The sequence below is a fragment of the Vigna radiata genome, chromosome 7, assembly GCF_000741045.1.
Source record: "Vigna radiata var. radiata cultivar VC1973A chromosome 7, Vradiata_ver6, whole genome shotgun sequence".
In the NCBI taxonomy this organism is placed as follows: Eukaryota; Viridiplantae; Streptophyta; class Magnoliopsida; order Fabales; family Fabaceae; genus Vigna; species Vigna radiata.
The window spans coordinates 47,991,783-48,013,640 of NC_028357.1; the positions used below are offsets into that span (position 1 = coordinate 47,991,783).

Sequence of the window (21,858 nt, forward strand, 5' to 3'; positions counted from 1 at the left end):
AGTGATACAAATTTCAAAGTAGGTTTTGTAAGATTGAATTAGACATAAAACCCCATCTTAATATAACATGAAAGTTATGAGTTAAAACCTATTTTAGTAAATATTTTTGTTTGTTGAGTCTATCATTTCACATGCTATTGAGTCGTTATTGTATTATCTTATAAGTCAGTTTTGTAAGGTTAAGTTAGACTTAAAGTCTATCTCTTAACATAGTATAAAAGTCACGAGTTAGAACTTATCTTAGTAAAACTTATTCTCTCTGTTATTCCACCTACCATCGAGTCACCATCTATTAATGTCTAATATTCTCTCAAAACCTATGTCTTAATGTGAAAGAATTTGAAAGTCATAAGTTATAGTCAATCTTAACAATGATATGTTTCTTTTACCAAGTTTTATTATTGTCACAACATTTATATATATTTATTTCTTTATTTTTTATTCCATTGTTTTATACTCATTTTCATTTCGTCTTGTCTTTTACCATTCACAAATATTGTAATGTCATTATTCATTAATTATAATACTCTTGAATACTTGTTTTATGTATATAATTATCAAAACGAGTCATCCAGTTTGGTTAATTACGGATTGATCATTTAATAAGTCAATAAACTCGAATCACTTTAAAAATTTTGAGTTTATCAACCAAACATAGATTGATGGATTAAAGTGAGATTTGATTCACTTAATTAAATTAAATTACAACTTTTTCTCTCTTCAATCTCATTTTTTTAATATATAATCAAAATCTAAAAAGTATGATATAAATTTTTATTTAGCACAGTAAAAATCTCACACCAATTAAAAATAATTTAATTTTATAATATACAGTTAAGTGTAAACCTTACTCTAATTTTTTAAATTTGTGTTATGATCAAAGTTTATCTATCTATCTCTATGTATATTGAGAGTTTAAATTGTTAATCATAAACCTTAATAACCTGAATATGGCACTGTGAGAACCTCGGATTCTATACATATTTTACATGCCTCTATATATAGATATAAGCACAAGCTTTATCTAGATCACGACCTTAACAATTACACCTCAATCCTGTTATATTGTCTTGCATAAAATCATTGCCCATAAACTCATGTGTCATCATCAATCACTCCTCTATGTTGCAAGAAAGAAGAAAAGAGAAAAATGTTGGCATTGATTTTTGAATATGAAAAAACAATTGATACGCTGTATCTCTTATACTATATACAATTAAACAAATATGGATTTGATTAATAAGAATATATATATATATATATATATATATATATATATATATATATATATATATATATATTACCTCAAACCTAAAAGTTTTTATTGTATACACCTTTACTTAATCAAAGACTTTTATCTTTATTTTATTTTACTTTTTAAATTGTTACGTCGGAATTTTTTATTCAAAAAGTATATTAAAATTTTATTATTTCTAAAATATGAGTTTTCCATCTAAAAGATAAACGTAACCTTCAATTTAAAACCTAATGGAATCAAGCTCAACATGTTATAGATACATATATATTTTATTTTCCTGAAAATACATACAAGTGTTTATTATATTTAACGACACGACAGACGAATTGAAGTGATATTGAATTTATTTTCTTAAGTATATTGTTATGAAAGTTGAATTATGTTAAATGATTGAGGTTATGAGCAGGTACTTCCTCTGAAGGAGGCAAACTAGGAAGCTTTTGTTGAAGAAAGCACGTGAAGAGGCAGCCACTGGCAAAGAAGGAATATAGTTAAATCATATATTCGCTCGTTTCTCATCACTACTGTTGGTTTTACGTTTAGTCATTCAGCTTATAATTGCTTTGTCCTTCTATGTCTCATGGAGAAAACACTGTCACAAACCTACTTTAGACGTGTAAAAACCCTACTGATGGAAAATATCGAGAAACATGAGGGCATGGGAGTGTCAGATTCCATTACTGTTTATTTCATTTTAAGAATTTTGCCTTTCCATTTTTTTCATATGGTTTCCAGAAAGGAAAAGGGTTTTGTAAACCATTTATAAGGACTTTGACTATTGTGCATTCTAATCAAGACTTTGTAGAATTTTTGCATGTATTTCTGAATACATCCATCGACTACTGCATTATATCCGAATATTTCAGCGTCTTGTCTATTTCTATCTGTCGTTCCAATCACAAATCGAAACGTTTTAACTTCTTTTAGTATTATACAGTACGACGTCTTTTCTACGGTTTTCTAAAACAACATTTACAGTTTTATACTATCTTTCTAACACTATGTATAGCACATACAATGCTAATGTGTTTTTATTAGGCAATTGATTGCATAATATTAAGTAATTTTATGTATAATTTACGTAATCAGGGGTAATAAATTGCACCCGAGAAAGATACGTATAGAATCATAATAAATAATCTTATTTTCAGTGAATGGCGAATATCATTCTACTTCTTTAATCATAAAATAGAAATTCACAAAATATACCTAACAAAGTGATACAATGCTACCTTTCTTCTTTCTTTTCTTTTTTTTTTTCAATTTTCTAAGTAGAACCTGTTGAGGAAAATAGAAAGATATACGATATTCATGATTAAAAAAGATACAATTTTGAGATCTTAATATTTATTTTCATGGCATTATTCATCACTATATAATACTTTTTTCTTTCATATGTACTTCTTTCCTCATACATTCAAAAAGTATATATACACAATCATCAGATTCCGTTAGAGGCTTAGAGCACCAGATAAGATCTGATATATAAGACGAAAATATGACATGACAAGTAATGATAAAAATAAAGTGTTATATCGTCGACTATTATTGATGCATACATTAACTATATAAATAATATAAACAGTGAGAATAAATTACATAGATGATTAACGATGGGAAATTTCAATTTAGATAAAAAAAATAGTTTGGTGAAGAACCACTAATTTGTTTTTTATTTTTTTAGTTTCGATGTGTGTTTTTAATCCATGACTAAAAAAAGCCTAGACAAATAGTTTGACTACCGCTTAAAAAAAAATTAAAAATCGTATCATAACAGTATGAAGGAATTATATCAAATTAACTATACTTAATGGTTACTTTTACATTAATTTGTATGATTTCATGCACAATATTCTTGTCCTCAGAGTAATGTTACAAGGGAGAAAGTACTAACTAAATTTTTATAACAACTAAATTTAAGAATAGTTGCTATAGAAAGTGTATTCAAGAATTATTGTCTGAAACAACTGACGGTAAAACTTTGTTAAACTTGACTAGATCGAATCAGGTAAAAAATAGTCGAAATAACGAATAAATTTTAGTTTAAAAAACGGTGCATGATGACTTTTACGAGGTGTATAAAGAAACAGCTAACAAAAAGACAAGAGCCCATCAATGCCAAACCAACCCTTCGTTGAGTTTTTGGGCCAGTCTGTATTGTTCTTGGGCAGTAAGCCGTACGTTAGCCCAGCAAACTGTTGCCCGCCAAAAAGTCGAAGACCTATTTACAAAAGGGGCATTTTCAATTGAAAACGGCGCCAAGCCCGCGAATTAAGCGTTTCAAGTGACCTCTCGTCACCACTTTCTGCATCTGAAGACTCGGTAACTCGAGAATGGAGCATCGCGATCATCATTTCTTCAGCAGAAAGCTAGATTACGCCATGGACGTAGACTGTTGCCTAGAAGATCAAGAAAAGGAGGAGGAAGAACTTGATCCCTTTCTAAAATTCGTGGAATACGCAAGATCTGAACTGTTATCACTTGAAGGCGATGCAAACGGAGACGGTGACGGTTCTACTGGACTTGGATGGAGTTGGACAGTGTCTCGTATTCTGAAGACTTGCATTGCTTATTCAAGCGGCGTCACTCCCGCGATCTTGCTCTCTGAACTCTCTCAGGTAGATCAACCTCTCTCGTCCTTTCTTCTCTGTTTGTATGCGATGTCCTCAGTGCACGGACCGCGGAATGGATTATTTAGGGTTTTGTAGTCGGTTACGTTCTTTTCTTTTGGAATTAGATAGGTTATGTAGCAACTACTGTTTTCTGAGAGTTTGACTGTTACTTTTTCGCGGTGTTGAGTTTAGTTAGGTTTTTTGCTGTTTTTCGTTATTTTTCTTAATTTTGATCTATTTTGAAGGCGTGGAGTGAGCAACGCAGGGTTGGGGCTCCGAAGAAGGGGCTCGAAGTAATCAACCAACTCAAGAAGAATCATCGGAGGACTAAGCTTCCGAACACAGTTACAATTGATTCCATATTCGAAAAGAACTTCCTGTCCTTGAGCAGTGTTCTAGAAGCTGTTATCGTTGATGCATTTGTGCTCCCAGGTACTTTGCAATTAAAGCACTTTTTTCCTGTGTATATTTTAATGACGGGAACGAACGAATGTGAAGATTGATGTTCTTGCAGTCTGAGTCACGAACTCAGACTGATCAAGAACAAAGTTAACCTGATTTGCGTGAACTTACTTTGTTTCCGAGGAATTCTTAGTGCGATGTACACGTCTCCATGATATGATATGTTCTTCCTAATTATAGTTTTAGTCAACAAAACTAGCTAGTTTTTAATGAAAATAACTCAAGAAAGAGCGGAAAAAAGTGGGAGAGAACTCTGCAAACACATTCTCTAATTTAAATATTTATTAAAACGAAGAATGTTCCTAAAACCAAGTCAGATTAAGAACGAGGAGGTACTAAATTTAAATGACCAAGTTAAGAAATCCAAATCTAAGAATAATATCAGTTTTTAATAAATTCTAATATTAATTTAAAATAAATTTGTAGATAATTAAATAAAAATGTTAACCTTTTGAAATACTAATTGAACATACAAAAAACTTTACCATTTGCTTAATTTTAGTATTGTTTGAACGAACGTAATTCGTTAAATATTTACAAACAGGCATCGGTTTTGTTATTCTACCCCACTTTAGCTGCAGTGGAAAGTTATTTGGTTTAAGTCTTTTGGAGAAGTCAGTCAAATGGAACCCACTCTTAGTTGTTATATTCAAAGTCTGATTTCTGATAGAGCCAACAGTCATCCATTGATTCTTGTATGTGTTAATTTTTGTTTTGTAATGATTGATGCTTGCCATCTGCAGGCACAAACATCCACATGCTCACATTAGGGGATTATTGGAGCTCCAATACCATAGATCTCTACCTACATCGCAGGTAATTGAATTTAACAAGTCAGGTGTCTGACTCAATTTTGTAATTTGATGCATTGTTAATAAAAAAATTTACGCTATGCCTGCACTGACAGCCGACTTTTCTTTTTCGTTCACTTTACATGGCTTGTTTCTCTTGCTACTGAAAGCAATGGAAACCTGAAAGTTCTTAAAACTTTGGAACTTTATTTATATTTATTTAAGTGAATTGTTTCTTGAGGAGAAAAACAAGGTAGGATCGTTGTAATGAATTTGGGAAGGATATTGATTTCGCATCCAGTAAAGATGAAAATGTGAGTGATAAGATCAAAATTAGACTCTTATAACTTATAAATTCAAAAGGTTTATACAAAGAAAAATCTCATTTTCTTTCAAATTCATGTTATTTGTATTAGAAGTTTATCTTTTTATAAGATAACTTACAAGATCCTTTGCATATTAATTCTCAATAACTAATATTTAATACTTACTAACGATGTATTTAATTCCTATTATATGAATCATCATTTCTTATATTTAATTAAACGATAAAAATTACAAAGAAAATTTAAAAGACTCCTTAAAATCATATGATTTTCTCATTTTTTTCTCTAAGTACATTTGTCTATTTCCTTGTTTTTTCACGTACATTGGTCCTCTAGTGTCATGAGTATATTTGTTCTAAGTAAAAAACATAATACTAGGTTGTTGCAAATCTCACAAACATTTTTATCAAACAGTAGGTTGTTGCAAATCTCACTAAAACATTTTTATCAAAATTGTTGAATGGTCAAAACCATATTATCTGTATAAAAAACACTATCTTTAACATTATATTCTCGTTTCTCTTTGCTTCCCACTTGTTTTTTTGTTTATTTTACTTTTTCTCCGTTCTTCTATATTTATTTTTCTTTGATTTCTTTTTCTCTCAACTCTTACTTTAATTTCTTCTTCTCTCAACTCCTTTTCTTGAATTTTTTTTCTCTTAATTCATTCTCTTGAATTTATTTTTCTCTCAACTTCACTTTAATTTCCTTTTCTTTATACTTTTCCTCTTCAATTTCTTTTTCTTTATACTCTTCCTCTTCAGTTTCTTTCTCTCTCAACTCATTTTCTTTAATTTCTTTTTCTTTCAACTCCTTTTCTTTAATTTCTTTTTCTTACTTTTTCCTTGTCTCTCCCTATTTGATCATAATTTATCATATATTTTTCAACATTTATCAAACATTTTCTCTTTATCTCTATATCTTTGCTCTTTCTTTTCTTTCTTTTTTTTCTTCTCAAATTTTTCTTTCAATTTCCTTTCCATTTGTGAAACAAATTCATTAACAAATAATTTGTGATAGCGTTGAATTGAATGGCATTTTTAGCTCCCATACCTGTTGTAATTATGAAAATATAAATTAAAATTGGAAGTGTATATATATATATATATATATCACCGAATATCAAGAGCCGAAGGTTTTGGTATCAAACTATCAACTGATGAAAAAAAACGAGGTAGGACCGAAAGGTTCTCACAAACTCCATATTGGTTCTTAGTACTCACAAACAAAAGTCTCATTTTCTTTTAAATTTGTATGTTATTTGTTTTACAAGTGTACATATAAGTGTATCTTTTTTATAAGATATGTAAATCTCAATAACTAATATTTAGTACCTGCTAATACTTCATTTAAACCCATGAATGATAATTTCCTACATTTAATTAAAAGATAAAAGAATTATATTATTTTCTTCAACTTGTTAGACAATATGATGGTAATGATGTTTATGAAGATATTTTGTCTTTTACTGTTTGCTCTTTCAATTGTTTACCGGTTTGAAAGCTTTTAAAGTTTCCAATGGCGTACATTTTTTAAATATTTGCATAAAATGCAAGTATTGAGTATGGATTTAGTTCCTCTTTTCAGTTTGAAATATGTACCGTGTAATTTGAAATCAAAACCTTGTCACGTTTATCTGCAATTTTATTTAATATTGTATCATATGTTTTCCAGCAGATTCTATGACTTGGCAGGCCTGCAAAACGGAATTCTGAAGCGAGGGAGGGAGATTTTTCTCACCGGTTGCTATCTCCGAACTGCCACTGGAGGTTCTGGACGTGCACGTCTTTTGCCAACAGAGTATCTTGTGATTCTATTGGATGAGGTAACGTTCAAAGTTTGTCCAAATACGAATTTGTGGTAATTTTATTGGATCACTGTAGTTGCATATGCAAGTAGTTCGAGTTTGGAACACATGATGTGCTTCTGTAGGATAGTTCTTCCTGTTAGGTGTTTGTGCTACACCTAAAAAATGAGATTCAGGTCAAGTTTTCGTGATGGTTACTCTTTCATTTTTTTCGAAACCGTAGAATCAGGATGATGATGCAATGCTACTAGGAGCTCAGTTTTGTTCAGACTCTTTCTCTTCAATTTCTCTTGATGCAGTGAACGGAGGGGCTTCGTATTCCCTTTATGCCCGGTAAACTACCTGCGGTTATTGATGTGTTTATACAAAAAAAAGTGGTGTTATCTTTTCACATTGTGGGATAATAAAATATCATGCTTGATTTTACTTTCTGTACAAATATGCAGGTGGAGCTTAAAGTTTCAAAGTGTGTACTATCCATTAATATTTCCTTATTTTGATTTATAGGATTAAAAAGATCGAATCTTCGGAAGTTCAGGGGAAGTTTGGAATCTTAAAAAGAAAACAGATTACTCTTGTTGACGGCGATGGTGTTGTAATAAAGTTTTTCTTGTGGGGTGAGCAGATTCTCCTGGCCGATCTTTTCAGGTGAATTCTTGTGGTGATCAGACTTCTGAAGCTGAATAATTCTTTTCATGTTTGTATGACATTCATTTTTTGGGGATTATACAGAGTGGGAAGCATGCTTGCCCTGGACAAACCGTATGTTGCTAGTTCAGAGGACTGTGATATCGAGACAAATGAAGGTTTTTGTCTCGAATACGGAAGCGAAACACAGTTATATTTGGTGCCTTATATTCAACACGAAGAACAGGTGATTTGTTGATTTCTGATTGACATAAACTATTGTAGTTGTCAAATGGAGAAATTATTAACAGCTCTGCCAATTAGGTGTGCGTAACATTGACTCCAAATCGACGTCACGGTTCACGGCCCTTGGGTTCTTGTAATCCCAGTCAGGATCTCAAGGTTTCTCAAGTTAGCTTGCCCCGTGATTCTCAGGGGACCATTGATTTCAGTAATTATCCTTTTAGGGTGAGTTCTTTCTCTACCTCCTCTCCAAAGAAAATTCAAGGATAGTTTTTCGTTATTTTCTATTTATTCTTAATCTGAATAGCTCTCTCACTAGTTATTTTACTTTATTCATGTTAAATATTTATTTAATTATATTGGAAGCCTGCCAATAAGCGGTGTTTGATTTTATTATTGGCTTTAATTTAGCAACACAATTCTGATACCCTTTATTTCGTGGCATTTGTGTTGCCCGATAAATTATGTAGGTCTCTATTGATTCAGTATTCAGTGGAACGTATTTAAAATTTGCCCTGTATGGATCAATAATACTAAAGGATGCACTTAAAAAATGTGTTATTGACTGTTCTTTTTTATATTTAATATTTACACACTATCTTATGTGCACTGCTTCCAAAGGTGTGCTTGTTTGTCTTATGGTTTATTACCTAACTTTGTTATCTGTGTGAAGTTTTGCAGTCATTTGTGGTCGACCTTCGTGACAAGATGACGGGCATCAGTCTCTATGGTGTTGTTACAGATATTGTCAAAGAAGAAAATATCAAAGAAACTGTTTTCTCTTTAAGAATCGCGGATGCTAGCGGAGAAATTTGGACAAAGCTTCATTTTGCGGGATTTTGGTACTAAACAGTATAAGAAACCAGTTAACATGTTTCTTTGCAGTTGTAAATATTCTTTTCTTAGTGCTCTCCGTCCTCATATTCTTATAATATATACCGCAGGTCCTTAGGAAGAGTGAGTCTCGGTCACACTGTATTCATATCTGGCTTGACATGCTCAATGTCGAAAGAAACATGGTGAGCGCGTCCAAGTTCAAAGTTAACATTAAAAACTGATGCACATGACCAGTCACCACATGAGAAAGACAATTGTGAAAATTGACAGAAAAAAATGAAAGTCTTTGAATACTTCAAATTGTTGCATAGTGCTCCTTTCCATCATACCGCCTGCTCTACCTATTTTATCTGCCTGTATTAATCCCTTTTTGTGGTTAATGTATCCGCATAATCACTCAATACAATTGAATGTTTCTCATTGACAGTCTGGAAGTATTATGGTTTGAGAATGGTATTGGAGCTTCTTTCATCAATCTCAGTTGCTTACCAGCATTGATCTACTCATCTTGCCTTCATAAGCTATCGCGACTCTCTGATATTTCTGACCAGACTAGCTACGCACAAGTAAGAATAACGTATCAGTATGCATTATTTGAGTGTCTACTTGACTTTTTTCTTTTATGCTTCAATTATTAAGGCGTCTTCTTCTTGTCACTGTGTCTTCTGTTTACAATTTTCTGACTAATCATTAATTATAGCTGATGCAACATGATACTATATACATAATTTTTTTTATTTACTCATAAAAGACATTTTGCAAGAACCTTAGCTACTTTTTTTATTGTTCGAACTCAATATTCCTTGTTACTTTGCTTCATTCACGTGCTCAACCATAATGAGTGAAACACAAGAGGTTATTGACATGTTCCTCGAATGTTCGTAGTTGGATTGTGTTCACGAATTATTGTTGTCTAAAAAAATAGAGCCAGACATTTAATATAGTAGGATTACATGAATAATATATCGCTTTATTATTATAGCTAATATAATTGAGCTCTTGAATACAGTTCCGAAACTTTCCATGCCTATTCTTTTTACAGTATCTCCGTTATTTTATTGTTTATTTAAAAGTTCTGATAATTTTCCTTATTATTGTTGAAGGTATGTCGAGTCTCGCTTGATCCAATTCGGTATTATTACGTTAATACACGATTTTCACATTCTCTATGTGGTCATTTTGTGAACAAGATGCCTGATGGGTCGATGAAATGCTGCTTTTGTCATACAATTTCTGATGCTACGTTAGTACGCACTTTTCATCTGAAAATTACTCTTGTGGATGAGGGTACGAAAGTTTTGGCATGGTGTACAGGTCAAACTGCTATGGATTTGTTGCAGATAGCTCCTGAGGAGTTTTATGAACTTCCCGAGGTAACATCTTAAACATGATATCCCTTTGCCATTGCAAGCAAAATTGAGTTTAGATAATGTAAGAAATCGCGAATTGTGAGCTTAAGCAATGCTAACTAATATCACTTCTGTTGAAAAAAACTTGGTTCTCAAAGAACACATTATTCTTTATTTCAGGAAGAGCAATTAATGTATCCTTCGTCGTTAGAAAATGAGAGGTTTATGGTTGCACTGGTAAAGTGTAAGCGAGATGGTTGTGTGATAGATGGCCTCTCGCCAGACGATTCAATTTCGTGGGAGATCACTCGTGCATACAAATGTGAATGAAGGTGGCACTGGGATTGTAGTGAAACTGTAGTCGTTCCTTGCACTATCATAATGGAAGCCTGAAAGGTATTTCGTTAAGAACCCACCTCTTGCGTCCTGTCTAAAGGAAAATCTAATGATCCATAGTTCAGCCTGAGTATTGCTGTATATTTTGAGTGAATGTTTCAAAATATTAATATTACATCAATTAATTAATTAAAAATTTGATTGAGTGATTATTTAAATTAAATATTTGCTTTCGTCTTATTCTCATACCATTCTTTCATTCTAGAAGTTTGAAGAATTGAGTTATAACTCCCCCGTCATTCTCATTCTCTTTTCCTTTGTGACTTTTTACTTTAATTTTGTTCCAAAATTTTATTGGAGGAGTGATATGTTTTGAAGAAATTGCTGGATAAAGATCTTTTAAAGCAGTCATCAAGGGGCCAGGTTAATTTTGTTACTCTGATTTTGGTTTGCGATTACAGATAACATCATGGACTGGATTTTATTTTAAAACCATGCGCTTCTGAATTATTAATGGATAAAGTATTGTACTAATTTTATTTGGAACGATCAAACACTTGTAATTTTAAAATTTGGGTAGGATTGTTAGCATTTAGATGTAGTTTCTGTTTTTTGATTAAATATAGTACAGTTTTCTGGTTAGTAATAGGTCAGTTGACCTATTATTTAGGGATATGATGCCAAAATTTAGCCTATGATTTTATGCATGAAATTAGTGGGTGTTGAGTTTTTTTTTTGGTTGTATGACTATAAGGCCAAATGTTTGCTGTTTGAATTGAATAACACAAGATTACATAAAACAAATTTTACCTGTGTTCATAATTAGTATCAGAGCTCTTTCATAAGGGTTTTGATCCAGAATCTGAGAGATAAATAGTTCAGTGGGTGATAGCACCTACGTGAGTGAAATAGGATGTTTGTACTTACCAGGGAATCGTTGAATTCAATATGCTTCCAGAAGGAATTAGAGCATGATTCTTAATTCACATTTGATTTGGTCATTTAAGCAACAGTTTAAAATATTTTCTTTAAACGCATGGTAAATAGATACACATATCATATTTTTATTTATTATTTAATTTGTAGAATATTGTTTTGATGATTTTTTATATAATATTTTTATTTTTTATCTGTTTTCATTAATGTAATTTATAACAGTTATATAAAAATGTTTCATTTTGTAATATAATAATTTAATGTCATAAATCTTATTTATTATTGTTTAATATAGATTGTTCTTTATATTTTTTTAACTTTTTCAATTTTGTTTTATTAAGAATGAAGATGAAACAAAAAGATTGTATCCGCTTAATAAAAATGGGACATAAATTTTTTCTTTTGGAGATGAGGATAAGACAATAAAATCTGTGCTCACCGTGCTATCATCCTTAGTGCAATGGTGTGGTGCAAAGTTGTGGAAGGTGCTTAAGTCGTCTTTTCCTATTATTATGGAGGTACAGTAATTGTTGAGGGTGCAAGAAACAAAAGCCCGACATAAGATTTTAAGCCTTTTAGGCTAATCTTCATCCGTAACTAGAGAACTATCTGTAGATTAAAATCACACCACGGATAGTTTATTACTACACCACCATATAAATAAATTTTCTATTTTACCATTTTTGGTTTGCATGATCAGAAATTTTTCAGTAATTTGAAAGCTTTTCGAATTGTGCAATAAAATAATCTTTTTTCAAAGGAAAAAATGATTTTCATATTACACAATTTAAAAGTTATTTTTTATTTTACTTTTGAATGTAATAAAAAAGTCAAAAAATACTTTCGAATTATACAGTGTAAAAGTAAAAAGACTTCCAAATTATATAATCTAAAAAGAACAATGAAAAATAATTTGTATGCGAGGTTATGGAAGTGCATGAAAAAACTGCCCACACTACGTTATCTCCTGCAGTTCAGATAACCCATCTAAATATTCTGTTCAAATCTCCTTTAACATTTAAAAAGAAAGACAAAAAAACATGCTTAAAATGGGCATATAATCATGGGTAATTTTTAGATGACTGCAGAGAAAATTTTCTTTGATACAAAGAGAGAGAGGTTGATTTGGATGGCAGGAGCATTTAAAAATAATATTAAACTAACATCAAAGCTCCACAAAAAGGAGAGAACAGAACGGGAAGCAGAAATACAAAAATTGTAGTTAGAGAGATAAATATGAGAAGCAAGAGCAATCATCCAATTATTTATTTCTTCTTTCACAGCAAATAGCATCATCAGGAATTCAGTATAATATCAGCCGTCTAGCACATTACCCGAACAGACAATCAGTCATTTCTTTTTTTATTGCCGCTGCCACCAGGGTTCTGCTCTGTAAGCATTTTTAAAACGTTTACCAATGCTCGCAAACGATCCCTTATGCCAAGACCATAAAGCGCTTCAACAAGTGACTCCTGAAATTCGAAGCCATTCTCTGCAAGCGGATACTGTGGACAGACAAAAAAGGCCCATTAAAGTTTCTATTCACAATGAAGTAACAAATACTATGCTAATCTTAAGCATCTAAAGATACGGGAAGGAAATAGTATTATGTTATGACAAAAAGTGTTTCTGACTGACCTGAATAGGCTTAGGTATCTTGGTTTTAACAAATGGCCACCATCTGTCTTCAACAACTGCTTTAACAAGACAGCAAGCTCGCAAACCTTCTACACCACCAAATCGTCCAAATCCACTGTGTTTCACACCCCCAAATGGAAGGGACTGCAAAATAGAAAATGCACAATTACTTCAGTGAAAATTGAATGATAACCTAGGCTGAGTTATCCACTTTCAATTTCTATTTTCCACCAGGAGTTTTAATCATTTGTAGTTTATTAATTTTATCAGTCTTCCTTTTGCATTTTCAATATCAAACATGTCATTGTGTTTATGAAATTGAACTCATGACCTTACAGGGAGTCCACGTTCAATCTTCATCTAGTTACCATCCTCCAGACAGACAAACTAAAGTGGTTAATCGGTGCCTCAAAACTTATTTAAGGTGTATGTGTGCCGATTTTCCACACGTGTGGTCAAGGTGGCTTTCTCTATCTGAGTGGTGGTATAATACCACTTGTCACACTATCACCAAGGCCACTTTGTATGAGATCGTATAAGGACTTTGACCACATTTAACCAAAAGTGTAGAAACTAAAAACATAACTTTCCCAAATAAAAATAACATACCCTTCTCTTAAACATGCGTCTTTATGTGGTTCGAAACTACACATTTGTCAAAAACGTTATTTCCTACACAAGTAGGGCATAACGAAATGGATGTAACTGTGAATTAGCAAAAAACATATAAATATTATTTTCACATAATATAAAGTGATAAGCTCATGAACAAGCCTGAGAAACTTCTCTGTACCTTTGTATGTTGTTACCTTTTGAACTAAAATCCAGTAGTAGGTTGTTCAGCCTAATTTTATGACCCAATTGTTTCAAACCTTGCTTATGCAGCTGCTTTTTTCATCTTCCTAGCAAATCCGTGCACAGTAAACTATCTCTCTCTCTCAACCTAATTAAGTGGCTTAATAATATTTGCCAGAGCATCTCTAATATAATTCTCATGATCAGAGAAATTTTGCAGTCAGCCTACTTGTTGCACGATCAGGAGATCAACACACATACTAAACCAGAAGTTAAAATGAAAGATAGACAAGATAAATCGTATCATTACACAAATTTACCTGGCACATGTATGTTGATGCAAAATCATTAACTGCAGCTACCCCAGCATGTATCTGTGAAGCTATCTCTCTCGCACGACTCTGATTGCCTGAGAAAACAGCACAGCCCAGCCCATACTTTGAGTCATTTGCAAGTTTGACAACCTCCTCATCAGAGCTGAATTTCATTATTGGCATAATTGGTCCAAATGCCTAGTTAATCAATGAATTTATCAGATGAATTTGGTAAGCAGTTGCTGAAGGATACAACATAAAGATAAATTCTTGAATTTAAAAGCACAAATGAGATGCATGCCTATAACAGGATGGGTACCTAAATTTAATAAACTCTCAATTGGCATGTTTTGTTACCTCTTCTTGCATCAATCTCATTGAGTGGTTCACATTCACAATCACAGTAGGGGGGAAATATTGATCAACTGCGTCTTCACCTATATTTCCAAGACTCCCACGGGCAACAATCTCGGCTCCTTTGTCTAAAGCATCATTTAATAGGCCCTCAAGCTTTTCAGAATGCTCATGCATGCATAAAGCTCCCATATCATACTTTCCAACAAGCGGTGGGCCCTGTAAGAAATCAATAGCCAACAAATTAAAAACAATAGACTTCTTTATACTCTAGTTCTACAACAGAAGTCTACTCAATAACCAATCAGCACCAAGCTCTTATTTTATTATGGGATGTTAAAGCACTCTGAATGAACCTAAATTTCTAATTCTTTTGCCCTCCTCTCAAACAGCATATAATCATAAAATCCAGATTTCAGTACTTTCTGTTTCAGGGGAAAACATCATCTCAGAAGAGAGTTGGAGCATGCTAGTGATGGTATGCAAATGTAATTTGTTCATCACCACATTCTATTTCTTAGCTATACATCAACGATTCACATATACTATTTATTTTGGAGAGTTCCAAATACACAAGAACACACACAATGCTAACATTTTTTTCAGAAGTTTATGCATCAAGTGGTTGCACTGGTAAAGAAGAGGAGAAACAAGAAAAAAAATGCATAAGTTCAACAAAATATAGATGACAAATGCAACATATTCTGAATGAAATAGATGACTGTTTCTCATAGTTTTCGACAATGAATGAGAACAAAAACAACAGATGTATAAACACTACGATAGATTTCTGAAAACAACAATCTTGTGGCAATGAAGTGCAAACATAAATGATTTTATGCATCAGAAGCCCATTGTGAAAGTTACACAGAGTAAAGATTTATTTTATCAACAACATTTTATTAAAACACTTACAGCTGTAACAGATTTCACAATTTTGGTGACTTTACTGACAAAAGAAGAATAAATTTCTCTGTGGACATAAAATCGCTCTGCCCCAGCACAGTTCTGTCCACTTGACTGAAGAACAGCCCTGACAGCAATTTGTGCGACCTATATTCAGCAGATCAAAGCCTGTTAAAACTAAGGTACTCATGAAGCTTTTGTGACTAATAATTACATCCAAGCTTTGGGGAATCCAAACAGGTAGAAAGGATTCATACATGATCCAGATCTACATCTTCACAGACAATAAATGCATCTTTCCCACCAAGCTCCAGTGTCACTGGTATAAGTGTGTTGGCAGCATTGCTCATTATCTGCATAAAAAGACAGTGTATTGGCATAGCACAATTCATGGGAAATAGGATGCCATCATAAAAATGAATGGAATGATTGGAAATAATGAATTATATGACCCAATTCTTGGCAAGAAAACATTCAACTGGCCAGAAGAATCGTACCATCTTACCAACACCAGGCGATCCAACAAATATGACTTTATCAACAGAAGATACTAATGCTTCTCCTGTTTCAGCAAACCTGGAAGAAGGTCCAATCAGTGCCATAGCTGATAAAAACAACCAAAGAGCAAAAAGGAAAAACAAAATGGTAAGACAAATGGCCATACCCTGTTATCACCTCAACAAGGTCCTCTGGAGCTCCTATGGCAGCTAGGGCCGATTGGATGATCCGGAAGTAAAAGCATCCAGACCAACTTGCATGTTCTGATATCTAACATTAAGAAGTATATAATTTTCAGTCAAATTGAAAAACATAAAAAGCAATTTATACAGTTAAATACCAATTCTCCTGAAAGCTCAAGAGAGTAGTAGGTGGAAGCTCAAAAGTGGTTTCATGTCTCCGACTCTAGCATGATCCTTGTGCAATAGCCTTTTTGGGTTTAATGCATAGATAGTGCACAGACCCATTTTAACTTGAGCTGAAATTCAGCTTAATTGTATTAGCAGAAACCATATCAATCTTCTAAATGGTTATTAGATGCAAGTTCTTCATAAGTTTTATATCTCTTAAAGCAAGAGTGAGTATGGCACCATGCACAATGTTTTCATTTTTTAATATATTTTTAGCGAGGAATATAACCTAATTGCCATTAAGTACAAATGTAAGCGATGTATAAAACAACATAACATACATACAGCATGAAGAGTAGATGTGGATAGGTAGACAACAATATACTTTATACCTTAATCACAATACCATTTCCAGAAAAAATTGCCGCCAACATAGGATTAAAAATATTGTGGAAAGGATAATTCCATGAAACAATTGCTCCGATAACACCGAGAGGATGAAACTCTACTTTAGCTCTTTTGTGGAGCATTGATCTCCCGGAAGACCTACAAAGATTTTTTATTATCAAATGCTGGAGAAAAAAAGAAAGTGATAGTAGAAGTCAATTTAGATAATTTGATATTTTATAATAGAGATCTAAACGAATGCATAAGGAAGAAAGTATAACTATTTTTTTATAAAACAATGGATGTCTTGTAAGTTATAAGGCTTGATTTTGTGTACAAAAGGCACAGGAAGAACAGAAGATATAATGAAACAGATAATACATGATGATAAGTTTAAGGAAAGAAATTAATTAACTACTGGCAGAAGAAGGTACCGATATTCAGGCTTTAACCACTGCTCGCCCTCTGACAGTAGCCAATTGATCTTCTCACATGTTGTCATTATTTCTCCTAAAGAGGCATCGACCATTGTCTTTCCGGTATCTCGAGAAGATATTCTAATGAAAAAACATAAACTAGAGTATGTTATCACTTTCTCATGCAATAACCACTATGTACATCTACTTCAGACAAAATGAATTAAGAATAGGATAACTAAAAACAGCGGATGGCTACAGAAGATTCATATATTTCCTAAAATGTCACAAAAGTGATACAATAAGTTTAAATTTATACCAAAAATGCTTTCAAGCAGTGTAAATAGAATGATAAAAACTTCCCTCACAACCATGCAAAAATAAGTGCTCTTACTCGCATATAAGTGCTTGATGTTTAATTATATACTTCAAAAGTATACGCAAAAATAAGCGCCTTTGCTTGAAGCTGGACTTTGCCCACATTTTCTGTGCCTTCCTTACTTTTGCCACTCGATCCTTGACCTATCCATAAATGCAAAAGCAGTTATAGTCAATCTGGCAATGTTTTGCTTGCAAAAAAAACTTACTCAAAAACTAGGAACCAGTATTTTAAGGTGCATGCTCTGTAATATCTGGTATTCACATCAATATTGTAATCTTGGTACCTCTGGATGCCTTGTCATTAATGTTTCCACATGTATAATGACCAATAAGAATGCTAATGGTAAATATTTTTTATAAATAAGTGCAAACATTCATAAAGAAGAAAAAAATGGATGAAAACCAAAATATGGTCAACATCAGAAAAATTTGTGACAAAAAAGATATAAAAGGAATGACATAAAACTTGTTCCTCAACTGGACAACAAAATGAATAGTCAATAATCACATTAAAACTGAACAACGATGTGATGATGCTAATCATTCACAATTTGGCTTCCCACTCAAATGGTGGTATTCTGGTAAATATTATTGTCGAGTAGAAAATTCTATTTGGACCATGCTGTCTCTATTTGCACATGCACACAAGCACTGCTCTAGTTTAGTACAAAATTTTATCCACAAGGCAGAATATATGATCTGTCAGATTTTCTTTAGCACAACGAGCATATTTCTTGCATAGAAATTATGCCCTATAAGATTTCTAGTGTGCTTGAAACCAGTTTGCACCACTTTAAATGGAAGATTGCTTGAATTGAAAACTAGATGTGCTTCCTAGTCTATGATGAGATACGATGTGAATATCCAGTACCGCAACGCAACACATATCTAGATATATATAAAATTGATAACACAATAAATATATAATTGCCATTACGCAAGTTCAAATTAGGAATAGTAACATACTTCTAGGACAATACTAAACAAAAAAAAAAAAAAAAGAGGTTGTCATCATTAATCACTTTGTATTCTCTACATATAAGACCAGTATAAATCTTATTCCTTTCTTGAAATCATTCCTAACGAGGACAGGTTTCAAATTTTGATTCATCAAGTGACGATGATTTCTATCTTTGCACATGCTTCTATCTCATGTACAACTAAAATGGATTTTAATAACTTTTGTTAAAAGGCTTGTATGCTTCACATATATGTATTGGTAAAGTATCCAATACATATATGTAAACCAGTTTTATGGATACAAATACTTCTAGTAAACTAAGTTATTGGTGCTTCAAAGTTCCTTTTTAAACCATTATTACGAGCTTCGGTAACATAGACAAATACTCACTGACCTCATCATGCGTCAATGCAGGAACGTATCCCAAATATTTCATAGTTGCTGGCTCATAGCACTGAACTATTTTCCCTGATTGCTGCGACGTTCCCCTCGGAGGTACCTGGATTTGAAACAACGATAAATCCCAGCGATTGTGAAAAATAAACGCAATACTTTACCGTGCAACAATTAGCAAGATTCTTTCCATCATATACAACTTGTACCAAAACAGAGAGAAAGAGAGAGAGACTCACATATATGAAACTATTCTCCTGCTGCTGGTTTCCATCATCCAGCACTGTCATTATCACAATTTCAGCATCACAACATCGTAGGTATGAATCGATTGATTGATTGATAGATAGATAGATAGAGATAGAGTACCATCGGAAGTGTCAACGTCGATGGAAGGAACCTTAGGAGGAATGAGCATGAGAAGGAACCTACAGATACCGTAAGCGAACGCTAAAACGAGCAATGGCCACCAAAACGCCATTGGAAATTCGGAGATTCAATACGAAATGAAAATTCGCAGATTCGATCGGAAGAAAACCAGTAACACCTAGGGCTTGGAGTTCGATCGATGCTCTCTAGCTTGAAGGCTCTGCAGAGTGTTTTCACAGAACAACGCCCTCACTCACTCACTCAGTCAGTGTAAGTGTAAGCGTTATGGAGATAATGATGGCAATGGTGGTAACGATAACGATCTTTATGAGCAAAACGAAGCGGAAAATTCAGTTGATAGCACGAAATGAGGGAAAAGGAAACCAGATTCCATTCGAAGCGTGATGCGTCTTGTCGTTTTTAATGTACTTTACTTCTCTCCTGGGTCTCCTTTTTGATCTCTGTATCCATTCTTTATCATTTTTTTCTTGTGAAAGGAAGGAGTGATTAAAATAAATCCATTCAAAAAATAGAAAAATAAAATAAATAGTATGTATCTTGGTGGAGTACTTTTAGTAAATCTGGCCTAAGAAGAGACCAAACTCACAATTTTCGTGTCTCTCTCCGTCACAGGACCCGCGTGCGTGGGCTGTGTTGGATGAGTCAAGTCTGAACATCTAGCAGAGTGTTTTTGGTTTTTTTTTTCTTAAATTATTATTATTATGATTATAATTAAACATGTTTGTAGTTTTATGGGAAATTATCATTTATTTTTTTCTTAAATTTTGATGTATTTTAGTATTTAAACTATAAACTATAAAATGTAATGAATATAGTTTTTTAAGTTAATAATATTATATTTTTTTAGATGTTAAATTCATTTCATATTAACTTTAAGTTGAAAGGTGTTTAATATTATAAACAACTTAATTATTCGTTTTAACTGATAAAAAAAATTAAAAAGTTAAAGATAATTGTGTTAAGAAGATCTCATTCACTATTTTTAAAATTTGAAAATCAATATAAAAATTTAGAAGCAATTTCACACTCCTAAAAGCATATTTAATATTTCTTCTTCTTATTATTATAAATGTATTTGATCTTTTAATAAATCTTTAATAATATTAAATAAAATATAAATTCGTAAATTAAATCTCTAATATTAATTAAAGTATAACACTAATTATACCATATATTACCTTATGTAAGTTTTTTCTTATAAGGAAACGCTTTACTAAATTAAAAGCTATTCCTTATAAAAAAAAAAATATTAATAATTTGCTTCGCTTTATTATCATTTAATATTTTAAATATTTTTCATTGTTTTTAAAGATCTTTCTATTTTTAAATTTTATAAAAAATTAATCAGTGCAATTATTCTTTCTAATTATAAGAAAGTAGATGTGGCATTAACATTACCCTATTATTTGTCTTGTACCACGCCAAGATTAAAAGAGGTGAAGAGGATTTTGCTGAAGTAAATTTATCCAAAAGAGGCACAGAGACTACATTTGTAGAAGAGATGACAGGAAGAATCACAACGGATCGAGCTGAGTATTCGCAATACAATTTATCAGATAAAATTTTATTCGCTATTCGATTTGCTATTTGTTGAGTATCCATTTAGAAAATATCCACAAATATTTTAAAACTCGTGAATACTTGTAGATATTTTAAAACTTGTAGGTACATACAAATACTTACAAAAAATAAAAAATAATTTTTTTTTTTATATATTTTTAAAATAAAATTTAAATAAAATTACAATATATATATATAATATAATATAAATTAAATTTTAATTTATATTTAATTTATATTATATTATATTATATATATATATATATATTTTTAATGTTATTTAAATTTTATTTTAAAATGTGTAAAATATATTTTTTTTAGTCTATTGTGGGTAACAGATATCCACGGATCGGATAGTATACTACCCGTACCCACCAACCTGTTTAGAAGTAAGTATTAAAATACCTACTATCTATTACTTACATATAGTAAATATTCACGAATAGTAATTACTCGTCACATATTTTACTAATGGATATCCGTGTCCACGTATTTTTTTTGCCATCCTATATGAGATGATTGAGGGAAAAAACCACAATCTAAAAATTACTTTTATTTATATTTGGTATTAGATTGATAGCTGTGAATAAGTTAAGTTATTCCAAATATTTAAATTATAAAATTTGTTTTTCAATAATTATCAATATTCATTTAATTTTGTAAAACATGTTTGATCTGAGAATAGTAATTATGATTTCTTCTTCTTGATCACGTGTCTTTTTTTTTACATGTTCAATAACATTTTAATTTTAGTTAATTTTGTTAATTAATTTTTTTAATAATGTTTACATAGTTAAATGTTTAAATAGTTAATGACACGTAAAAAAAAATATTATGTATAAATCAGTATCATGTCATCTAATAAAGTCAATGTTACCTATTAGTATTATTACATATAAATGTTAATATCATGTGTCAATATCGAATATTC

At 31.9% G+C, this 21,858-nt stretch overlaps 2 protein-coding genes across 4 annotated transcripts; one reads left to right on the top strand and one right to left on the bottom strand.

The window, feature by feature from the left end:
* The first annotated feature begins 3,523 nt into the window (after positions 1-3,523).
* LOC106767521 lies at positions 3,524-11,682 on the top strand. Of its 3 annotated transcripts, none has more exons than XM_014652434.2 (13): positions 3,524-3,876; positions 4,116-4,302; positions 5,076-5,148; positions 7,124-7,274; positions 7,480-7,589; positions 7,764-7,904; positions 7,989-8,130; positions 8,208-8,351; positions 8,808-8,968; positions 9,071-9,145; positions 9,391-9,529; positions 10,067-10,336; positions 10,493-11,682. In XM_014652434.2, the coding sequence occupies exons 1-13, from the start codon at positions 3,592-3,594 to the stop codon at positions 10,640-10,642; spliced, it is 2,028 nt and encodes a 675-aa protein (XP_014507920.1). In that variant the 5' UTR covers positions 3,524-3,591; the 3' UTR covers positions 10,643-11,682. The 3 variants fall into 3 exon arrangements, with proteins under 3 accessions (XP_014507920.1, XP_014507921.1, XP_022639752.1); XM_014652435.2 differs by having other exon boundaries at positions 7,127-7,274; positions 10,493-11,681; XM_022784031.1 differs by having other exon boundaries at positions 10,497-10,610.
* A 977-nt stretch (positions 11,683-12,659) lies between these two features.
* On the bottom strand, positions 12,660-19,843 carry LOC106769274 (aldehyde dehydrogenase 22A1). The gene is made up of 14 exons (XM_014654823.2): positions 19,347-19,843; positions 19,217-19,260; positions 18,979-19,083; positions 17,637-17,764; positions 17,261-17,383; positions 16,832-16,985; positions 16,256-16,359; positions 16,089-16,167; positions 15,849-15,944; positions 15,601-15,738; positions 14,689-14,904; positions 14,338-14,529; positions 13,223-13,366; positions 12,660-13,089 (listed from the first exon to the last, which is right to left on the bottom strand). The coding sequence occupies exons 1-14, from the start codon at positions 19,456-19,458 to the stop codon at positions 12,931-12,933; spliced, it is 1,794 nt and encodes a 597-aa protein (XP_014510309.1). The 5' UTR covers positions 19,459-19,843; the 3' UTR covers positions 12,660-12,930.
* Positions 19,844-21,858: the final 2,015 nt, after the last annotated feature.